At 48.3% G+C, this 18,774-nt stretch overlaps 1 protein-coding gene across 1 annotated transcript in view; it reads left to right on the forward strand.

The window, feature by feature from the left end:
- The window catches only part of LOC132591143 (zinc finger protein 721-like), a 41,710-nt gene that overhangs the window by 14,405 nt on the left and 8,531 nt on the right, over positions 1-18,774 (forward strand). The window contains exon 3 of the mRNA XM_060268923.1: positions 2,471-2,473. Coding sequence (XP_060124906.1) covers positions 2,471-2,473 — 3 coding nt within the window. The remainder of the gene's footprint in view (positions 1-2,470; positions 2,474-18,774) is intronic.

The raw sequence follows: 18,774 nt of genomic DNA on the forward strand, positions 1-18,774 counted from the left end.
GGCCTTAGAAAGCACTGCTAATAACAAGGCCAGTGGAAGTGATGATATTCCAGCTGAACTGTTTAAAATTTTAAAAGATGATATTGTTAAGGTGCTACACCCAATATGCCAGCAAGTTTGGAAAACTCAGCAATGGCCAGAGGCTTGGAGAAGATCAGTCTACATCCCAATTCCAAAGAAGGGCAGTGCCAAAGAATGCTGCAACTACCACACAATTGCGCTCATTTCACACGCTAGCAAGGTTATGCTTAAAATTCTACAAGGCAGGCTTAGGCAGTATGTGGACCGAGAACTCCCAGAAGTGCAAGCTGGATTTCGAAAGGGCAGAGGAACCAGAGACCAAATAGCAAACATGCGCTGGATTATGGAGAAAGCTAGAGAGTTCCAGAAAAACGTCTACTTCTGCTTCATTGACTATGCAAAAGCCTTTGACTGTGTTGACCACAGCAAACTATGGCAAGTTCTTAAAGAAATGGGAGTGCCTGATCACCTCATCTGTCTCCTGAGAAATCTCTATGTGGGACAAGAAGCTACAGTTAGAACTGGATATGGAACAACTGATTGGTTCAAAATAGGGAAAGGAGTACGACAAGGTTGTATATTGTCTCCCTGCTTATTTAACTTATATGCAGAATTCATCATGCAAAAGGCTGGACTAGATGAATCCCAAGCCGGAATTAAGATTGCTGGAAGAAATATCAACAACCTCAGGTATGCAGATGACACAACCTTGATGGCAGAAAGCGAGGAGGAATTAAAGAACCTTTTAATGAGGGTGAAAGAGGAGAGCGCAAAATATGGTCTGAAGCTCAACATAAAAAAAAAACAAGATCATGGCCACTGGTCCCATCACCTCCTGGCAAATAGAAGGGGAAGAAATGGAGGCAGTGAGAGATTTTACTTTCTTGGGCTCCTTGATCACTGCAGATGGTGACAGCAGTCACGAAATTAAAAGACGCCTGCTTCTTGGGAGAAAAGCAATGACAAACCTAGACAGCATCTTAAAAAGCAGAGACATCACCTTGCCGACAAAGGTCCGTATAGTTAAAGCTATGGTTTTCCCAGTAGTGATGCATGGAAGTGAGAGCTGGACCATAAAGAAGGCTGATCGCCGAAGAATTGATGCTTTTGAATTATGGTGCTGGAGGAGACTCTTGAGAGTCCCATGGACTGCAAGAAGATCAAACCTATCCATTCTTAAGGAAATCAGCCCTGAGTGCTCCCTGGAAGGACAGATCGTGAAGCTGAGGCTCCAATACTTTGGCCACCTCATGAGAAGAGAAGAATCCTTGGAAAAGACCCTGATGTTGGGAAAGATTGAGGGCACTAGGAGAAGGGGACGACAGAGGACAAGATGGTTGGACAGTGTTCTCGAAGCTACGAACATGAGTCTGACCAAACTGCGGGAGGCGGTGCAAGACAGGAGTGCCTGGCGTGCTCTGGTCCATGGGGTCACGAAGAGTCGGACACGACTAAACGACTAAACAACAACAACATCACCATCTCTTGTCACCATCCTATATATTTCTAACATATATACTTGTTCTTTCGAACTTGGCTTCCTCTTTCCTCTCTCTTGGTTTTATATTTTTTCTCTTTTTCTGCGCTTTATCATTTCTTCCTTGCCATTGTCTTAAAAAAAATTTTTTAAAGCTTTTTTTACAGACAAGGTGTCACAGTGGCCGGAGTGGACTACTTCAGAGTAACGACGCTACGCAGCTCTGCATTTTATTCTTTTATTGGTGCTGCGTATTTACAGTGCTCAAGTCATTGCTATTTACACGGAGCGATGTTGTCAGTCGGTTTCAGAACCTCCTAATGGCTTTTGGCGCGTCTTTCTCCAACACAAAAGCTTTGGCAGACCCATCCTCTTGCCCCTCCTCTTCCTGCGTAATTCTGGAGTTGGAGGGATGGGTCTTCCCCCCTTGCTTGCCCCTTCCTGTCCCACCTGGGACCCTGGCTCCTCTACCTTGCCTGAGCCTCGGACACGACTTCCTGCTTCCCCACTGGAATCGGAACTCTCCCTGCTTTCCCCTTTGCTCGGGGACGGGCTTGAACTCAGGAGGGGAGGGACTTCGCGATATCCCCTGTCCCTCACATCCACCCCCCTCCCAAGCTCTCCTTCACCCCTCCCCAGGCCCCCCCCATGTGTCGGTGACGACTGGAAGCCTAAGAACTCAGTGCTCTCCGAGCCCGTTGGTGTGAATACCTCCCCCCAGTCCTGCGAGCCCCCCCCTTCCGCCTGGGCGGACGGGAATCCCAAAAAGTCCGTGGCGTCAGAGCTGGTGGGGGTAAAAACGTTCTGCCAATCTGCTCCTTCCTCTGACTGGGTGGATCTCGGTGACACCCATACCTCATCCTCTGGTTCCTCAAACTCCGCTTCCCAGCGCCATGGTGAGCTGCTCTCCCGTGCCTCCTCCTCCTCCCCCTCCCTTTCCATGTGCCAGGGCTTGGGTCTGTGGGGAAAGAGGGCGTGAAATTCTTCCACCAAGAATTCCTCCTGTATCTGAGTGGCTGGGACCCATTCATTCTGGGACGGTGGAGCATCCTCCCATGCCATGAGGTACTCCAGTCCCCCCACCCCCCACCTTGAATCCAGGATGGCCGTGGCCTCATTGAGTTGCTCCCTGCCTTCCCTCTCCCCCCCTCCCTCGGGGGTTTGTTCGCTGTCTCGGAGCCTGCTGCTTTCCCTGTACGGCGACAGCAGCGATCTATGAAACACTGGATGCACCCTCATGTCCTCTGGCAGTGCCAGCCTGTATGCCACCGGGTTTACCTGTTGCGTGACCGTGAAGGGGCCCAGCCTTTTGGGTGCCAGCTTTTTGCACCTCCCTCTGGTGGGAAGGCCCTCCGAGGACAACCACACCTTGTCCCCCACCCTGATGACCTCCCCTTGTCGCCTGTGGCGATCTGCCCCCTTTTTGTACGCTTCCTTGGCCCTCTCCAAGTGTTCTCTGAGCTGCTGGTGCACCGTCTCCAGTTCCTCTGCCCAATCCTCAGCCTGTGGGCCCTCCTCCTCCTCCTCCTCCCTCTCCCTCTCTGGGAAAGATCTGAGGTCGCGCCCGTAATTGGCCTTAAAGGGCGACACCCCTGTGGAGACGTGCACTGCATTGTTGTAGGCAAATTCTGCTAGTGGCAAGCGATCCACCCAGTCCGTTTGCCGCTGGCTGACGTAGCATCTCAGGTACTGCTGCAGAATGGCGTTGACCCTCTCCGCTTGTCCGTTGGTCTGCGGGTGTCTAGCCGTCGACAAGCTGACCTCCACCTGCAGGAGGTTCATGAGCCGCCGCCAGAACCTGGAAACAAATTGGCGGCCACGATCCGAAATAACCCTTAAAGGTAATCCATGCAGTCTGAAAATGTGATCAACAAACAGTTTGGCTGTCTCTTCTGCCGAGACTGCCCTGGCACACGGTATAAAGTGACACATTTTGGACATAAGGTCCACCACCACCAACACTGCAGTCTTACCCCTGGACGAAGGCAGATCTGTGATGAAGTCCATGGACACCACTTCCCACGGCCTGTGTGGTGTGGCTAAGGGCTCCAGCAACCCTGGTGGCGCTGCTCTGACCACCTTCGCCCGCTGGCAGGTGGTACAGCCCCTTACATAGTCTCGAACATCTTCCCGCACCCCTGGCCACCAGAAGTGTCTCATGACTAGGTGAGCGGTTTTGTCCCTTCCAAAATGCCCCGCTGTAGGGTTGTCGTGCATCTGCTTGAGGACCGTACGTCGAAGCTGGGTGGTGGGTAGGTACAGCGCACCCTTGTAGAAAAGCAGCCCTCTGCGTTCTGCAAAGTCTTTTGCCTGCTCCCTCCCCCCTCTCAGTTCTCTGAAGATGCGGTTGGCAAATTCATCCGCTGCCGTCAGTGCTGTGAGTTCTGCCTCGCTCACCACAGCTGCTCCGCAGGACCATGCCGACGGGGGGAAAATGTGCCTTGGGGCTGGTGGCGCCTCCTCCTCCATGTACTCTGGCTTGCGGGAGAGGGCATCCGCCCTGACATTCTGCTCCCCCGGGATGTAGTGGATGGAGAAGTTGAAGTTCGAGAAGAACTCTGCCCACCGTATCTGCCGCTGGTTGAGCACCCTGGCAGTTCTCCAGAACTCCAGGTTCTTGTGGTCTGTGCACACCTGGATGGGGTGCTTCGCGCCCACCAGGAAGTGTCGCCAGTGCTGGAACGCAGCGTAGATCGCAAGAAGTTCCCTATCAAACACTGTGTAGTTGCGTTCAGGCTGTGTCAGCTTCCTGGAGAAGAAGGCACAGGGTCTCCACTCCCTGTTGGCGTCCAGTTGCAACAAAATTGCGCCCACAGCTTTTTCAGAAGCATCTGTCTCAATGCGTAGGGGCGCGTCCTGCACCACATGGAACAGGTTTTGGTCTGAGGCGAACACTCTCTTGAGGCTTTCGAACGCTGCTTGCGCCTCTGGTGTCCACTTGAACTTCTGCTTGCCTCTCAGGCAGTCCGTGATGGGAGCCGTAACGCGAGAGAAGTTCTTGATGAACTTCCTGTAGAAGTTAGCGAAGCCTAGTAGGCGTTGGGCATCTTTGCGCGTCCTGGGGCTGTGCCAGTCCAGGATGGCCTGCACCTTGTCCTTGTCCATCGCCAGCCCCTTGTCTGACAGCTTGTAGCCCAGGAAGTCCACCTCTTTGGTGTGAAACTTGCACTTCTCCAGCTTCACATACAGGTGGTGCTCCTTCAGGCGTTGCAACACCTCTCTGACATCTTTCACATGCTGCACTGGGTCATTCGAGTAGATAAGGATGTCATCTAGGAAGACCAAGCATTTCCTGAAGAGGAGGGACCCCAGGACGTGGTGCATGAAGGCCTGGAAGCATGCTGAGCCCCCTTGCAAACCGAAGGGCATCACCAGATATTCAAAAGAGCCCAGAGGCGTGAACATCGTGGTTTTCCATTCATCTCCTTCCCGGATCCTGATCAAGTTGTACGCCCCCCTTAGGTCCAGCTTGGTGAAAATCTTGCCCCTGCGTGCCGCTGTCAGGAGATCATCCACTCTGGGCATGGGGAAAGCCACGGGCTCTGTCACCGAATTCAGCCGTCTAAAGTCCACCACAAGACGGCGCTGTTGCGTGTCTTTCTTGTCCACCCAGAAGACCGGGCTGCCCCCTGCTGCCTTGCTTTCCCTTATGAACCCCCGCTTGAGGTTCTTGTCGATGAAAGCGCGCAGATCCTCCAGCTCCTGGTCTGACATGGCGTACAGCTTGGCTGGGGGTATCGTCGCCCCTGGCACCAGGTTGATCTGGCAGTCAAAAGGCCTGTGCGGGGGTAGGTGGTCGGACTCCGCTTCGCTGAAGACCTCCTGCAGGTCCCAGTACTGCTTGGGTATTGCCTCACCCCCTTTGATATGCATGGTGGCCACCGTGGCTATCGGAGGCCCCTCCCCTGGTTGGTGCTGCATGCAATGTTCCAGACAAAAGTCTGACCCAAACGTGATGCACCTCTGGTGCCAACTGATGGAGGGGTCGTGGCGCGCCAGCCAGCTCATGCCCAAGACGATGGGGGGGTCTGAGATGGTGGTGACGTTGAACGCCAGTGTCTCTGAGTGCCTTCGCACCGTCATTCTCATGGGGGGGGTTTGATGTGTGATGGCCCCTCCCAGCAGCTCCCTGCCGTCAATGGTTGCTACGTGCAGAGGAAAATCCAACTGCAAAAGCTGGATTTGGTGCTCTTCTGCAAAGCTTCTCGAGAAGAAGTTGGCGGACGCCCCACTGTCAATTAAGGCGAGGACCGTCAGGGGATAGCCATTTGGGAGCGTTAGCGTCACTTCTAGAACCACTCCTGCTCTGGGAGGGGTGGGCTGGCTCTGCACCTCTCTGTGCGGGTGGGCGGGCTGGGGCTGTTGTCTGCTGACTGTGCCTGGCTGCTGCCCCTTGTCTCCTGCAGCCAGGCTTTCCCGTTTCCCTGCTGTGGTGCTGCGTCAGTGGGGGAGGGCACCACCGTTCCCGCCTTTCCTTGCCACTCCCTGCGATGTGGGCAGTCTCTGACGAGATGCTGGGGTGAGTTGCAGAGAAAGCAATTCCCGCCCCTTCCCTCCTTGCGTCTTGGCGCCGCTGGGGTTTGAAAAGCCCGCGCGCGCGCGCTATCAATCTGCATGGGCTCCTGGTCCTGGCTGGCTCCAGGCGTGGCCTGAAAGGGTTGTTGAGGGAGTGGCTTCTCCTGCGACCGTGGGAACCAAGCCCGCTTTGCGCGCGTCGCTTGCTTGTCGTTCCACCGGGATTCCTGCCTCACCCCCACCGCCAGAGCTGCTTTGCTCAGCTGATCCATAGTACTGGGCTTTGGACCTCTCGAGAGTTCATCCTTCACCTCCTCGCTCAAACCCAAGTAAAACGCAGCTTGCATGGGAGGCGAATCCAAAACCCACCCCAGTCTGTGCACCAGCATGGTGAATTTCGCCCAATATGCGCGAACTGTCATATTTCCTTGGCGTAAATTATGCAGTTCCTCCTTAGTCTGGTCCAAATGACTATCGGACGAATACATCGTCCTCAAACCTTCTAGAAATTGTTGGACATTTTTCATGCAAGGATTCTTGGTTGCGATTAATGGTCTTAGCCACTCCCTGGCTGCTCCGGTGAGATGTTCCACAATAAACGCTACTCTGTGCTCATCATCGGGGAACTCATTCTGGTGCAGCTCAAGAGCATACACGATCTCAGTCTCAAAGCCCTGAAACTCCTTCGGGTCTCCATTGAACTTGCTTACAAGGGTCCCTGCTCTCCTTCCTGGCAGCACTTGGACTTGGGGAGCCCCTCCCGCCTTGTTTTTCTCTGCATCCAGCTTGTTTTGGAGGTCTACCGCCACCGCCCTTAAATGCTGCTCTTTTTCCTGGAGCTCTCTCACCTGTTCCGCAAGTTGTAGCCGGTCGTCCTGGACCTTCTTAGTCTCCTCTTTAGCTGCCTTCAATTCTCCCTGCGCCTGCAGCGACAGCTGTTGCAGTTCTAGCTGGGCTTGCTCAGCGATCTGCCGCCACTTCTCCGCCTCGGACACGCTCATCCCGGCAACTCCGAAGTAGCCCAAAAATGATTAGGAGGTTGCTGTCACAGTGGCCGGAGTGGACTACTTCAGAGTAACGACGCTACGCAGCTCTGCATTTTATTCTTTTATTGGTGCTGCGTATTTACAGTGCTCAAGTCATTGCTATTTACACGGAGCGATGTTGTCAGTCGGTTTCAGAACCTCCTAATGGCTTTTGGCGCGTCTTTCTCCAACACAAAAGCTTTGGCAGACCCATCCTCTTGCCCCTCCTCTTCCTGCGTAATTCTGGAGTTGGAGGGATGGGTCTTCCCCCCTTGCTTGCCCCTTCCTGTCCCACCTGGGACCCTGGCTCCTCTACCTTGCCTGAGCCTCGGACACGACTTCCTGCTTCCCCACTGGAATCGGAACTCTCCCTGCTTTCCCCTTTGCTCGGGGACGGGCTTGAACTCAGGAGGGGAGGGACTTCGCGATATCCCCTGTCCCTCACACAAGGCTATATATTTTTTATCTTTGTTAGGTTAATCCTACCAGTGTTTTTACATTTTTGCAATAGTCCTTTCAGTAGTCTACAAATTTACCCCATTCCTTATGAAACCTTTGTTCTTTCTGTTCTCTCATTCTCTCTGCCAACCTTGCCAATTCTGAATATTCCATCATTTTCTCTCTCCATTCATCTACTGTTGGAATTTCTGGTGTTTTCCACTTTTGGGCTAATATCATTCTGGCCACAACAATTTTTGGTCATCCTTATTAATTTGTCTTCCCATTAAACCCAGTAACATGGCTTCTGGTTTTTTTTGGGAAAGTATATCTCAACATCCTTTTTATTTCATTATAAATTGATTCCCAAAATATTTTGATATTTTCATACAGCCACCACATATGGTAGAAGTCCCCGTCTTTTTGATTACATTTCCCACATTTCCTGTTTCTCATTCAGTAGATTTTGGCCAATTTGACGGGCGTTGGATGCCAATGGTACATCATTTTCATGATGTTTTCTTTTAGTACCGTGCATGCTGTGAATTTTATATGATAGTTCCATAATTTAAGCCATTGGTCAAAGTCTATATTATATCCAAACTCCGTTGCCCATTTTATCATGCACTCCTTAGTTGCCTCGTCTTTGGTGTTCCACTCTAGAAGTAGATTATACATTTTTGTCATCAATTTCTCTTCTCCTTCTACCAGCTCAATTTATATATTTTTTATTTTCAAATCCACAGTTCTTTTTGTCCTCCCTAAACAAATCATTAATCTGGTGATATTGCAACCACCCTGTCACTCTTCTCTTTTAATTGTTCGAAAGTTTTTATTTTCATACCTTCCTCTGTTTCAACTAATATCTCCTCGTATGTTAGCTAGTTTGATTCCAAGTTCTTTTTCTAGTCAGTACCTCAGTGGGCGACAACCACCTGGGCGTTTTTCTTTCCAGTAGATTTTTATATCTTGACCAGACTTCATACAGTGGTTTTCTTATTACATGACATAAAAAGAATTTATGAACTTTTATAATAATAATAATAATAATAATAATAATTTATTATTTATACCCCGCCCATCTGGCCGGGTTCCCCCAGCCACTCTGGGCGGCTTCCAACAAAACAAATTCTAAAATACAGAAATCCATCAAATATTAAAATACAGGGATCCATCAAACATTAAAAGCTTCCCTAAACAGGGCTGCCTTGAGATGCCTTCTAAAGGTCTGGTAGTTGTTGTTCTCTTTGACCTCTAGTGGGAGGGCATTCCACAGGGTGGGAGCCACTACCGAGAAGGCCCTCTGCCTGGTTCCCTTTAACTTGGCTTCTCGTAGTGAGGGAACCGCCAGAAGGCCCTCGGCGCTGGACCTCAGTGTCCGGGCAGAACGATGGGGGTGGAGACGCTCCTTCAGGTATACCGGACCGAGGCCGTTTAGGGCTTTAAAGGTCAACACCAACACTTTGAATTGTGCTCGGAAACGTACTGGGAGCCAATGTAGGTCTTTCAGGACCGGTGTTATGTGGTCTCGGCGGCCGCTCCCAGTCACCAGTCTAGCTGCCGCATTCTGGATTAGTTGTAGTTTCCGGGTCACCTTCAAAGGTAGCCCCACGTAGAGCACATTGCAGTAGTCCAAGCGGGAGATAACTAGAGCATGCACCACTCTGGAGAGACAGTCAGCGGGCAGGTAGGGACTCAGCCTGCGTACCAGATGGAGCTGATAAACAGCTGCCTTGGACACAGAGTTGACTTGTGCCTCCATGGACAGCTGTGAGTCTAAAATGACTCCCAGGCTGCGCACCTGGTCTTTCAGGGGCACAGTTACCCCAGGCATACCTTGTTATGCCACAGATAACTGTGCCACCCATATAAGTTATTGAACCCTTCGAGGTCTAGCAGATCTGTGTCCTTTACTGATGTCCATTCCTTAATCCATGCCAGACAGGATGCCTCATAGTACGTTTTAAGGTCAGGCATGGAGAATCAATCTCTATCCCTTTTATCTATTAACAACTTATGTTTTATTCTCGGTGGTTTCCCTTGCCATACACATTTTGACAATACTTTCTTCCACTCCTCGAATTGTCCTGTCCCCTTAACTATAGGCAGCATCTGAAATAGGAACAGCATCCTCGGTAAGATGTTCATTTTTATTGTAACAATCCTTCCCCACAATGACAAGTACAGATTATTGCATGTTTCAATGTCTTTCCATATTTTTACATAATTTTATTGAATAAATTTATGTTTCTAGGGGTTAGCCAGATTCCTAAATATTTTACCACCTCTATGCCAAATTTATATTGTAGTTTTTCCGTCTCCTTTTTGGTCAAGTTTTTCACCATTTTAGTTTTTCATTTATTCAATTTGAACCCTGCTAATCTCCCAAATTGTTCCATTTCTCTCATCATTTCTTCCATACTAATTTCCGGTTCCTCTAGCATTAGTACAAGGTCGTCTGCGAAAGCCTTCTGTTTATATTCTTTCATACCGATCATTATCCCTCTTATATCCTTATTCTTCCTTATGTTTTCCATCAACACCTCCAATACTGTTATAAACAATAGAGGCGACAGGGGACACCCCTGTCTGGTGCCCTTTGTTATCTCCAACTCTTCAGATAAAGTGTTATTTACAATCAGCTTTGCTCTTTGTTTTGAATATATTGCATCAATGCCCTTTATAAATCTTTCTCCCAAATCCATTATATCCAATTGCTTTTTCATAAATTTCTAGGATATATTGTCAAAGGCTTTTTCAGCATCAACATATATCAATGCAGCCTTCTTATCTATTTGAATCTCTAAATATTCAATTATATCTACTACTGTTCTAACGTTATTTCTCATCATTCGTCCTGGTAAAAAACCTGATTGGTCTTTATGGATTGTTTCGTTTAATACCCTTTTCAATCTACTTGACATGATGTCAAGTAGTCCATATTTAATAGGGAGATGGACCGATAGTTTTTTACATCCAACAGATCTGCATTTTCTTTTGGTATTAGAGTTACGTATGCCTCCTCCCACGTTTTTGGTATCTGCCCCTTTTCAAAAATACCATTCATCACCTGTACCAGCACTGGCATTACTTGTTCTATGAGTTCTTTATAATATTTTGATGTTAGCCCATCTGGCCCCGGAGCTTTTCCTAACTTCATTCTTTTAATTCCTTCTTGTATTTCTGCCGATGTTATTTGGGCATTCAACTGGCTGTTCTGTTCTTTTGATAGTTTTTTAAATCTCTGATTTTTAAATAGTTCTCCATTTCATTCTAATCCTCTTTTCCTTTTTGGTATAAATCTTTATAAAAATTTTGGAACACTTTTCTAATTTCTTTCGGGTTTTCAGTCACCTTATCCTCTTTCTGTATTTTATTTATAAAGTTTTGTTTTTGTCTTTTCTTGAGTTGCCATGCTAATAACTTACCACTTTTGTTTGCATACTCGAAATTTCTTTGTTTTGCCCATTTAATTTCCATTCTATCTCTTGATTTATTAGCATAGAAAATTGAGTTTGTAACATTTTTATATTTTGTCTTATTTGTGTATTTCCTGGTTTGGACAACAGTGATTTCAGAATTAAACATAAACTTTTAATTGACATTTAAGAGAAGGGATTCTCCCTGCTGGATTTAAAACTATATTATGAGGCGGCCTGCCTTACCTGTATCCGGGATTGGTGCACATTACAGTACAAGACTCAGACCTACTAGATCTGGAAGGCTATGACAACCGATATGGCTGGCATGCTTTCCCAGGATACGATAAATTAAAGTTCCACAAAAGCTTTCTAAATCATATTATAAGAAAACCCCTTTACATGGTCTGGGCAAAATATAAAGATCTTTTGGAACCGAAAACACTGTGGTGGATATCCCCCATAGAAGCATGTGCTGTGAAAAAGAAAAATATGAAAGAAAATTGGCCAGTATATAAAATACTACTAAAGGAGGAAGAGAACCAATTGAGACTTATATTTTTTATGAAGAAATAAGAGAACAGTTGGAGTAGAGATTATATGCAGTTAAAAATAAAACTTAACATGCCAGGTGGGGGGAGGGAAGTCACAGGTTTCGGCGAATCCCATTTTATGGTTTTGACATTGTTTTTGTGTACAAATTTGTTTATCTGTGTAATTGTATTTGTTATTGTGTTTTCTTCCTTTCTTCCTTTTTGTTGAAAATTTAATTAAAATGTTACATAAAAGGGATAGGGTTTCCGTCAAAATGGACATTATAGTCAGGGGAGAAACCATTTAAATGCATGGAATGTGGAAAAAGCTTTGCAATTAACACAAGGCAAAACATCAACAAACTCACATGGGGAAACCATTTAAATGCATGGAGTGTGGAAGGAGCTTAAATGAACACACACCTTCATATACTTTAACAATCTCATGCATTCAATCTCATGTTCATCTGGAGAGCTGGTGCTGAATAATGATGGACTGGGAGTCACTTGAGTTTTGGTCTTTGGTGGAGAGATTGGAAATGTTCATGTTTGAAGTTGGGAAGAGAGGGTTGTGAAAAGTGGAGTGTGAGACTTCTTGTGTTGCTTTAGATGTACAGTTTGTTAATAAACGAAGAGTCACGTAACTCTTATCTGATATCTGAGTGTATCTGAGGAAGTGTGCATGCACACGAAAGCTCATACCAAAATAAAAACTTAGTTGGTCTTTAAGGTGCTACTGAAGGATTTTTTTAAAATTTTGTAACTCCCATTGTTATAGTTACAGGTAGGTAGCGGTGTTGGTCTGCCATAGTCGAAATAAAATAAAATAATTCCTTCCAGTAACACCTTAGAGACCAACTAAGTTTGTTATTGGTATGAGCTTTCGTGTGCATTCACACTTGGTATCTGAAGACGTGTGCATGCACACGAAAGCCCATACGAAAGACAAACTTAGTTGGTCTCTAAGGTGCTACTGGAAGGAATTTTTTTTATTTTGTTCCCATTGTTATAATTCCAGTAAAGGAACAATGAAGACACAGAAATCTGAAAGATCTTCTTACATGCAGACGGTAGTCTTGAAACCCTGGAATATAGTTTTTATTTCATAAATTTATTAAATTGTATAAACTGCACTTCCTCATTTTTGGCTACTTCCAGGATGAAGTGTTGAAATAAAACATTATCATTGGTGGCATAAAGAATAAAGGACGTATTTAGTGACCTAACCAGGAAAGACTCAGCTCCCAGCTGCACATCTTGCATGAGGAGGGGAGGTGGCACAGCAGAGAGTGGGAACCGCCTGAGCATCTAAAAGCAATGTGCCAGGCGGGAGGGCGTTGGCACAGGTGTGTGTTAAATGCATCACTGTGAGCTCGAATATCTATCTATTCCCTGAATAACAGACAGGGGAGAAGCCATACAGATGAGTGTAATGTGGAAAGAGATTCAGGCAATGTCCCAACCTTAGAGTGCTAAGGGGCAACTTCCTCCAAAATGCACCAGGTGCCCAAAGGCAGGAGCCACCTCTGGGCACTGAGGGTGGAAAGCCTCCCTCCACCTTTGCAACTAGACTTAAGAAATACTGTTACCTGCTATTACAGCCAACAGGAAGCATCCTTTGCACCTAATAGGGTGAAGGGAGGGTCCATGGATAAGGGGAGGGTTAACTCTGACCATGGCACTAGGAGAAGGGGACGACAGAGGACGAGATGGTTGGACAGTGTTCTCGAAGCTACGAACATGAGTTTGACCAAACTGCGGGAGGCAGTGCAAGACAGGACTGCCTGGCGTGCTATGGTCCATGGGGTCACGAAGAGTCGGACACGACTAAACGACTAAACAACAACAACAACTCTGACCATGCCATCCATGGCACAAGCACACTCACCGTGCTTTCTTCATACTGCAATTGAATAATGGAAAGACTTATTCTAAGCCTACTTCTGAGACGAGGAAGGAGGGGCTGCAGGTACCAGGGGAGTCTCAGGAGCCCCAGGGCTACTGCTTCCTTTGGGTTTGGGAGAAGACGGTGCTTTTTGAACTGATTCTTCAGTAATGGTTCTGGGGAGTCTTCCTGCAAGCAAACCACCGTGCACATCAGGGTTTCCTGTTTTTGGAAGACATAGGAAAAACAATAATTGGGGACTTCTGGTTTACCGCCATTTGCCAATCGGCGGGGGATTTTTCGGGCTCCGAAGTCCCCAGCGCCACAGAGGAGGGGGAAGGCTGCTGGAGCGCCGCAGCCACCCTGAGAACCCCCGGATTGGGCTTTCTGGGGACGTGGGATACCCAGCTGAGCTCCCCAAAGTTCTGGCTCAGGGCCCAGGGGTGCAGGGCATGCAATCCAGCTGCGACCTCCTTTGCAGCGCCCTCCCCTCCACACACGTCTCTTTTTCCTGGGGGCTCAAGCGATGCTCAACTGCCCTGCACCCCCTGGGCGCTTTTGCCTTAACTTAAACATGATGCCCACCAAGGGGGTCCCAACGAGGACCCCTGTGCCCAAGCAGTCTTGGATTTGAACCCAGGACCCAAACATGACGTCCTCTGCTGTTCCCCCCTGGCAGGAATCCCTCGAGGTGCTCCTGTGCCTTGATGAAGAGACGGAGTCCACGAAAGGGTTAAAGGAAGAGAAATAGGCCAGGATAGAGACCCACCTCCCACCTCCCTGCTCGTATTGGGAGGCCCCTCCGGATGGAGAGGTTGGTGCGCTCACCCGGGAGAAATTCAGCGCAGAGGGCGAGGGGTGAGCGGTGGCAAGGGGGGTTTCTGGGCGCAGGGGAGACTGTGGGACGGAGGGAGGTGGGCAGAGAAAACAGGGGGCCTGAGGGAGGAATGGCGGCATCCCTGGGGGATAGAAGCCCAGCCGAGAAGAGAGGGAGGGAGGGAGAGAGAGGGAGAGGGAGGGAGGGAGGGAGGGAGAGACTCTTCCTTTTGGAGAAATATCTCCTTCCTTGGGCCCTGGAGGAGGAATCTCTGGTGGGTCTGCCTTGGCTCTATGATCCTCCCCTTTGATCCTGGCAAACTACTGCATTGCATGCTGTGGGCTGCATTATAGCAGGTCAAACCATTGCTCCACACTGGAGAGGAGAATGGAGAAAAAGCTGGAAGGTCCTGAGAGGGAGGAGGGGGGAGGAGACCTTCTCCAAAGCGGCTCTTTGCTTCTGGAATCCCCTCCCAGGAAGTAGCCAGAGACCTTTTCTTCTCTCTCAGGCTTCCATTGCACTGCATGGTTGATCGATGATGATGTACACCAATCCAGGAGTATATCCTGAAGGCATTTCTTTGACTTTTATTTTCTGTAGGCAATGTCAGACTGAGTTACAAACGGAGATACAATCTATCAGCATCCAAAGATAGTAAATCCATGAGCCGTCCCAGTCTGGGGCATTTTCATGATAGACAATACCTGTGGCCGGATGCTCTACACCCAGGGCTGTGCATCTGCAGGCCAGGAATTGCCAGTATTCTAGGCAAGGGGTGTGAGCTTGCCAAATTTACAGACAGTATGTGAGTGAGAATTCCAAAATAACCATGCAAAATCTATGGAGAGACCCGCAGGATAATGGAGATGCGAGTATTCCTGGTCCAGAGTCCACATCCTCAGCCTGCAGCCCACAAATGCTGAGACCATAATACTTTTATTAGCGCTTAATGGGACACCTGATACTTTCTTATACTTTATTCAACAGATGAATATGTTTGAATGCTTTTACAGTGACTATCACTTCCATTTTACTTATTCCGCCCAGGAGAGGCTCAGATCTGCAAGTCTGAGCTCAACTCCTCGCTTGAAACAGACTTTGTCCTGGACCAATTGAGAGGTATGTCCTTCCTCTTACCTGGGAGACTGTATCCTTGCAGGTCTCATTTCAGTTTGTGGGAACTTAAGAAAAGTCCTGCTGGATTAGGATCAGGGCCCACCTCATCCAGCATCCTCTTCCCACTAGAACCAGCCAAGGAGAACCCCCCCCCCAAACAGGGCCAACAGCTCTCTCCCCACTCAGGATTCCCAGCCCCCGGGTTTCAGATGAATAATTCCTCTGTAGGGGAGGAGGAACTAATAGCTGGGAACTGAAGGACTGCTACTAAAATAGTGGGTGGTTCTGAGAAGGTGGACACAATGGAGCTGCCTCAGGAAGTAAATGGTGCAGGATTAGGGAATGTGTGTAGTTGCTTGGGGTGTATCAGAAAGATGTTACATATCACAGAGGTAGGAGGGAACAATACAGCTATTTAGCTTTTACAGAGGAGGATGAAGATGGAGAAAGTGTGTCCCTCCAGATGTTGTTCCAGTAGAAGTCCCATCATCTGTGGTCGTTGGCCACCCTTGCTTGGGCTGACGGTACTTTGAGCCCAACCACATCTGGAGGGCAAGAGGTGTCCCACCTCAGCATAGATGGTTCAGTCTAGGAGCTCAGTATCACTTGGGAGGTCAAGGTGGGTGTGGATACCAAGGGTTACTGAGACGCGTTTTCAGGGATTATGATTGATACGTAGACTCCAAATCCAAGGGGCCCACACTAAATGAAGCTCTGGATGGTACCCTCAAAGATGTCTGGTTTATATTCCAGAAGATGTCCAGGGGATAGATCTGAAGGTTCTGAACTGAATTACTATCGAGATTCTGAGTTTCAATTCAGGCTGAGAAATGGAGGCAGGGATCATAAATGTCATCTAAAGATGGTTCCCCCCCCCCACACACTCTCTTATGGTGGAAGCATCTCTGATTGCACCTCCTCTCTCAAAAGTCAGATTCTTTCCTTCCACCCCCTTTTGTCGACATCCATCTGCCTCGAAACACAATGTAGAGTCTCCATGAGGTTGAAGTCAAACAGGGGTGTTAGAAGCACTGACATGGCCCCCACGGAATACAGGCCTGGGCAGTGTGTATATGGGGGTCCTGGGCTGGCTACATGGCAAGGCCATCTTCTCCAGCAGGGTTGCCCTGTTTGAAAATGCAAAAAACCAGAGAGAGGTGTGGAGTCTTTTTTGGGATAAAATTTCCCCAGAATAAGCAGCTTTTGAGCTTTCCTGATGATTTCCCCCATAGAAGCAGCAGTCTTGCCCTACATTTAGGTGGACTTTTTGCCGATCTTGCGACAATCCTCCCGGACGCTATTTTAAACGCTCAGTTCCCGTGGTGAAATGGACCTCTGGCAGCCCTACCCTCTCAACCTTCTTGATATGGTCCGAGGGGAAGCAGAGCAATATGTTTTGTACCAGCTTGGCCATAACTCAGTCTTCTTACATACTGGGGAGAGTGTTAACTCCTTGATACCCACAACACTCCAACACAGTCATCTTAAGGACTCCACTCACAATTCCTGTAGGGTTTACTTCTTAGCCACTTCTTTTCCTGTGTTAGGGCAAAATTCTGGGTGCGAGAATGCTCAGCCACCCAGATCATCAGGCAAGCGCCTGTGGTCGTTGTGGAGTATAAAAGGAAGGAGTCCAGCCATGATCCGAAGCAAACAGAAAGGTTTATTACTGCGCAGCAGGCTCAATGCCAGACTGAAAACCGTGAACAGGGCTGCAAGAACTTTTAAAAGTTCCCACCACCACCCCATAATGCACATCGAAAGCATCATACATACATCACTTGTGACAAGGTAAAACGTCAGAAAAGGGGAAGGTGCAAGGGGCATTAGCATACAGGTAAACAGGATTAACATAAGGTAACAATGCACGATGTCCCAGGACATTGATAAGCAAGTGCCAGTAAGTATCTGGGAGGGGATCCTTGAGTACCTTTGGGGGGGGGGGACAATGGGTCCAGGTGTGTGTATTGCCTCTGGCTTCAGAGGGTCAGGAGTGGCAGGAGATGGTACCTGAATGGATTATGGATATGCAGAGGAGCACCACCCTGACTACGTGACCTCTCGCTTAAAGGATTATGGCTGTTCCCTGCATCCCTGGGAGCCCTTGGCCAGAGTAGCAAAAGGGGGTTACATTCAGAAATACAGATACAGTAGTACCTCTACATACGAATAACTCTACTTATGAATGTTTCTACTTACGAATGGAGCTCCGTCCGCCATCTTGGATGCGGTTTAGATAGGATTTTTTCTACTTATGAATTTTTTCTCCCAATGCATTCCTATGGGATTCGACTTACAAATGTTTTCTACTTACAAATGTGGGTTTGGAACGCATTAAATTCGTAAGTAGAGGTACCACTGTACACGGTATTCATTCATAAAGAAATATGGTTACACTAGCTGGCCCTGCACGCGATGCTGTGCGTTAGTCTGTGAAATGGAGGGTAATAGCCCCCCCCTTCAGATCCCCCTGAGTCGAGGCGATATACTGTGGAGAGGGCAGGTTTCATCCCTGTGTCTCCCCCCACCCTGTTCTGACCCATTACGTATCCCTGCTCCCTATTCGGCCTCCCCCCCCCCTCCGCATCCCCTCCAGGCAGGCCCCTACCTCCACTTGGCAATGTTGGTTATTTTGCAATGTTGGGGGCCTAGGGGTCTGATAATGGCCGCCTTGGTGGTTTCAGTTGCTTGGTTGATGATGTCATTTGGTTTGTGGGTGTGGCTTAGATTTCACAGGAAGGGAGGGGGTGGAGGAGGGTATTATGCCACTTGAGGGCGCTGTTTGACTTGGTGGAAAACCAGGTCTATACCTGCCCAGGTGTGTGATTTGAGGGATTTTTGTCCCCAACAAAATCGGGGAGTGGCCTGCATCTTTGTGTCGATCGGTCACGCGGTGACGGAGAAAAGTGGAAAATGCAGTTTCGCGATTTTTATATGTATAGATAGAGTCTAAGGCAACAGTGAAAGGGTAGGAAAGGGAGCCTTTATTACACAGGGCTTGATCTTGAGGGGTTTGATCGAGGTGTTCGTGTTGGTGCGATACTAGAGTGGTGTCATAGTATCAGATGGGGTCCCCTTGAGGGCATTTGTGCCAATCTTGATTCCCAAATGAAGCCTCGTTTGGGTCCAACCCCCCTATAAAATTCCCTAACACCTGAATATATTCACACAAGGCAGCAGAGGTTTAGTATCAGAGTTTTTATTCTACTGGTTGGACTTCCTTCCCAGTTTGATGAGCCCCTCACTTCCCTCCACAGCACTGGCAGAAACCACCTGCTTGACTGTTGGTCTCGTTCGCTCAATGTGCCAGAGCCTGTCATCGCATGCAGTGAAAGTCCCCGACTCACCAAGGGATTGAGACCCATCAACTATCCTCACCTGGTTTAGCTGGACTGTTGAAGCTGTTTACTGGGTTGTGTCTCCTGTTGCATGCTTACGTCTTCTAGGACCCACAGGTGAGAGCTGAGTACAGGTTGGGGATTAATGGTGGACAAATTACCCCAGAAAGAGCCCTATATTTCCCCAACG

Source organism: Zootoca vivipara, chromosome 2 (genome assembly GCF_963506605.1).
Source record: "Zootoca vivipara chromosome 2, rZooViv1.1, whole genome shotgun sequence".
Lineage (NCBI taxonomy): Eukaryota > Metazoa > Chordata > Lepidosauria > Squamata > Lacertidae > Zootoca > Zootoca vivipara.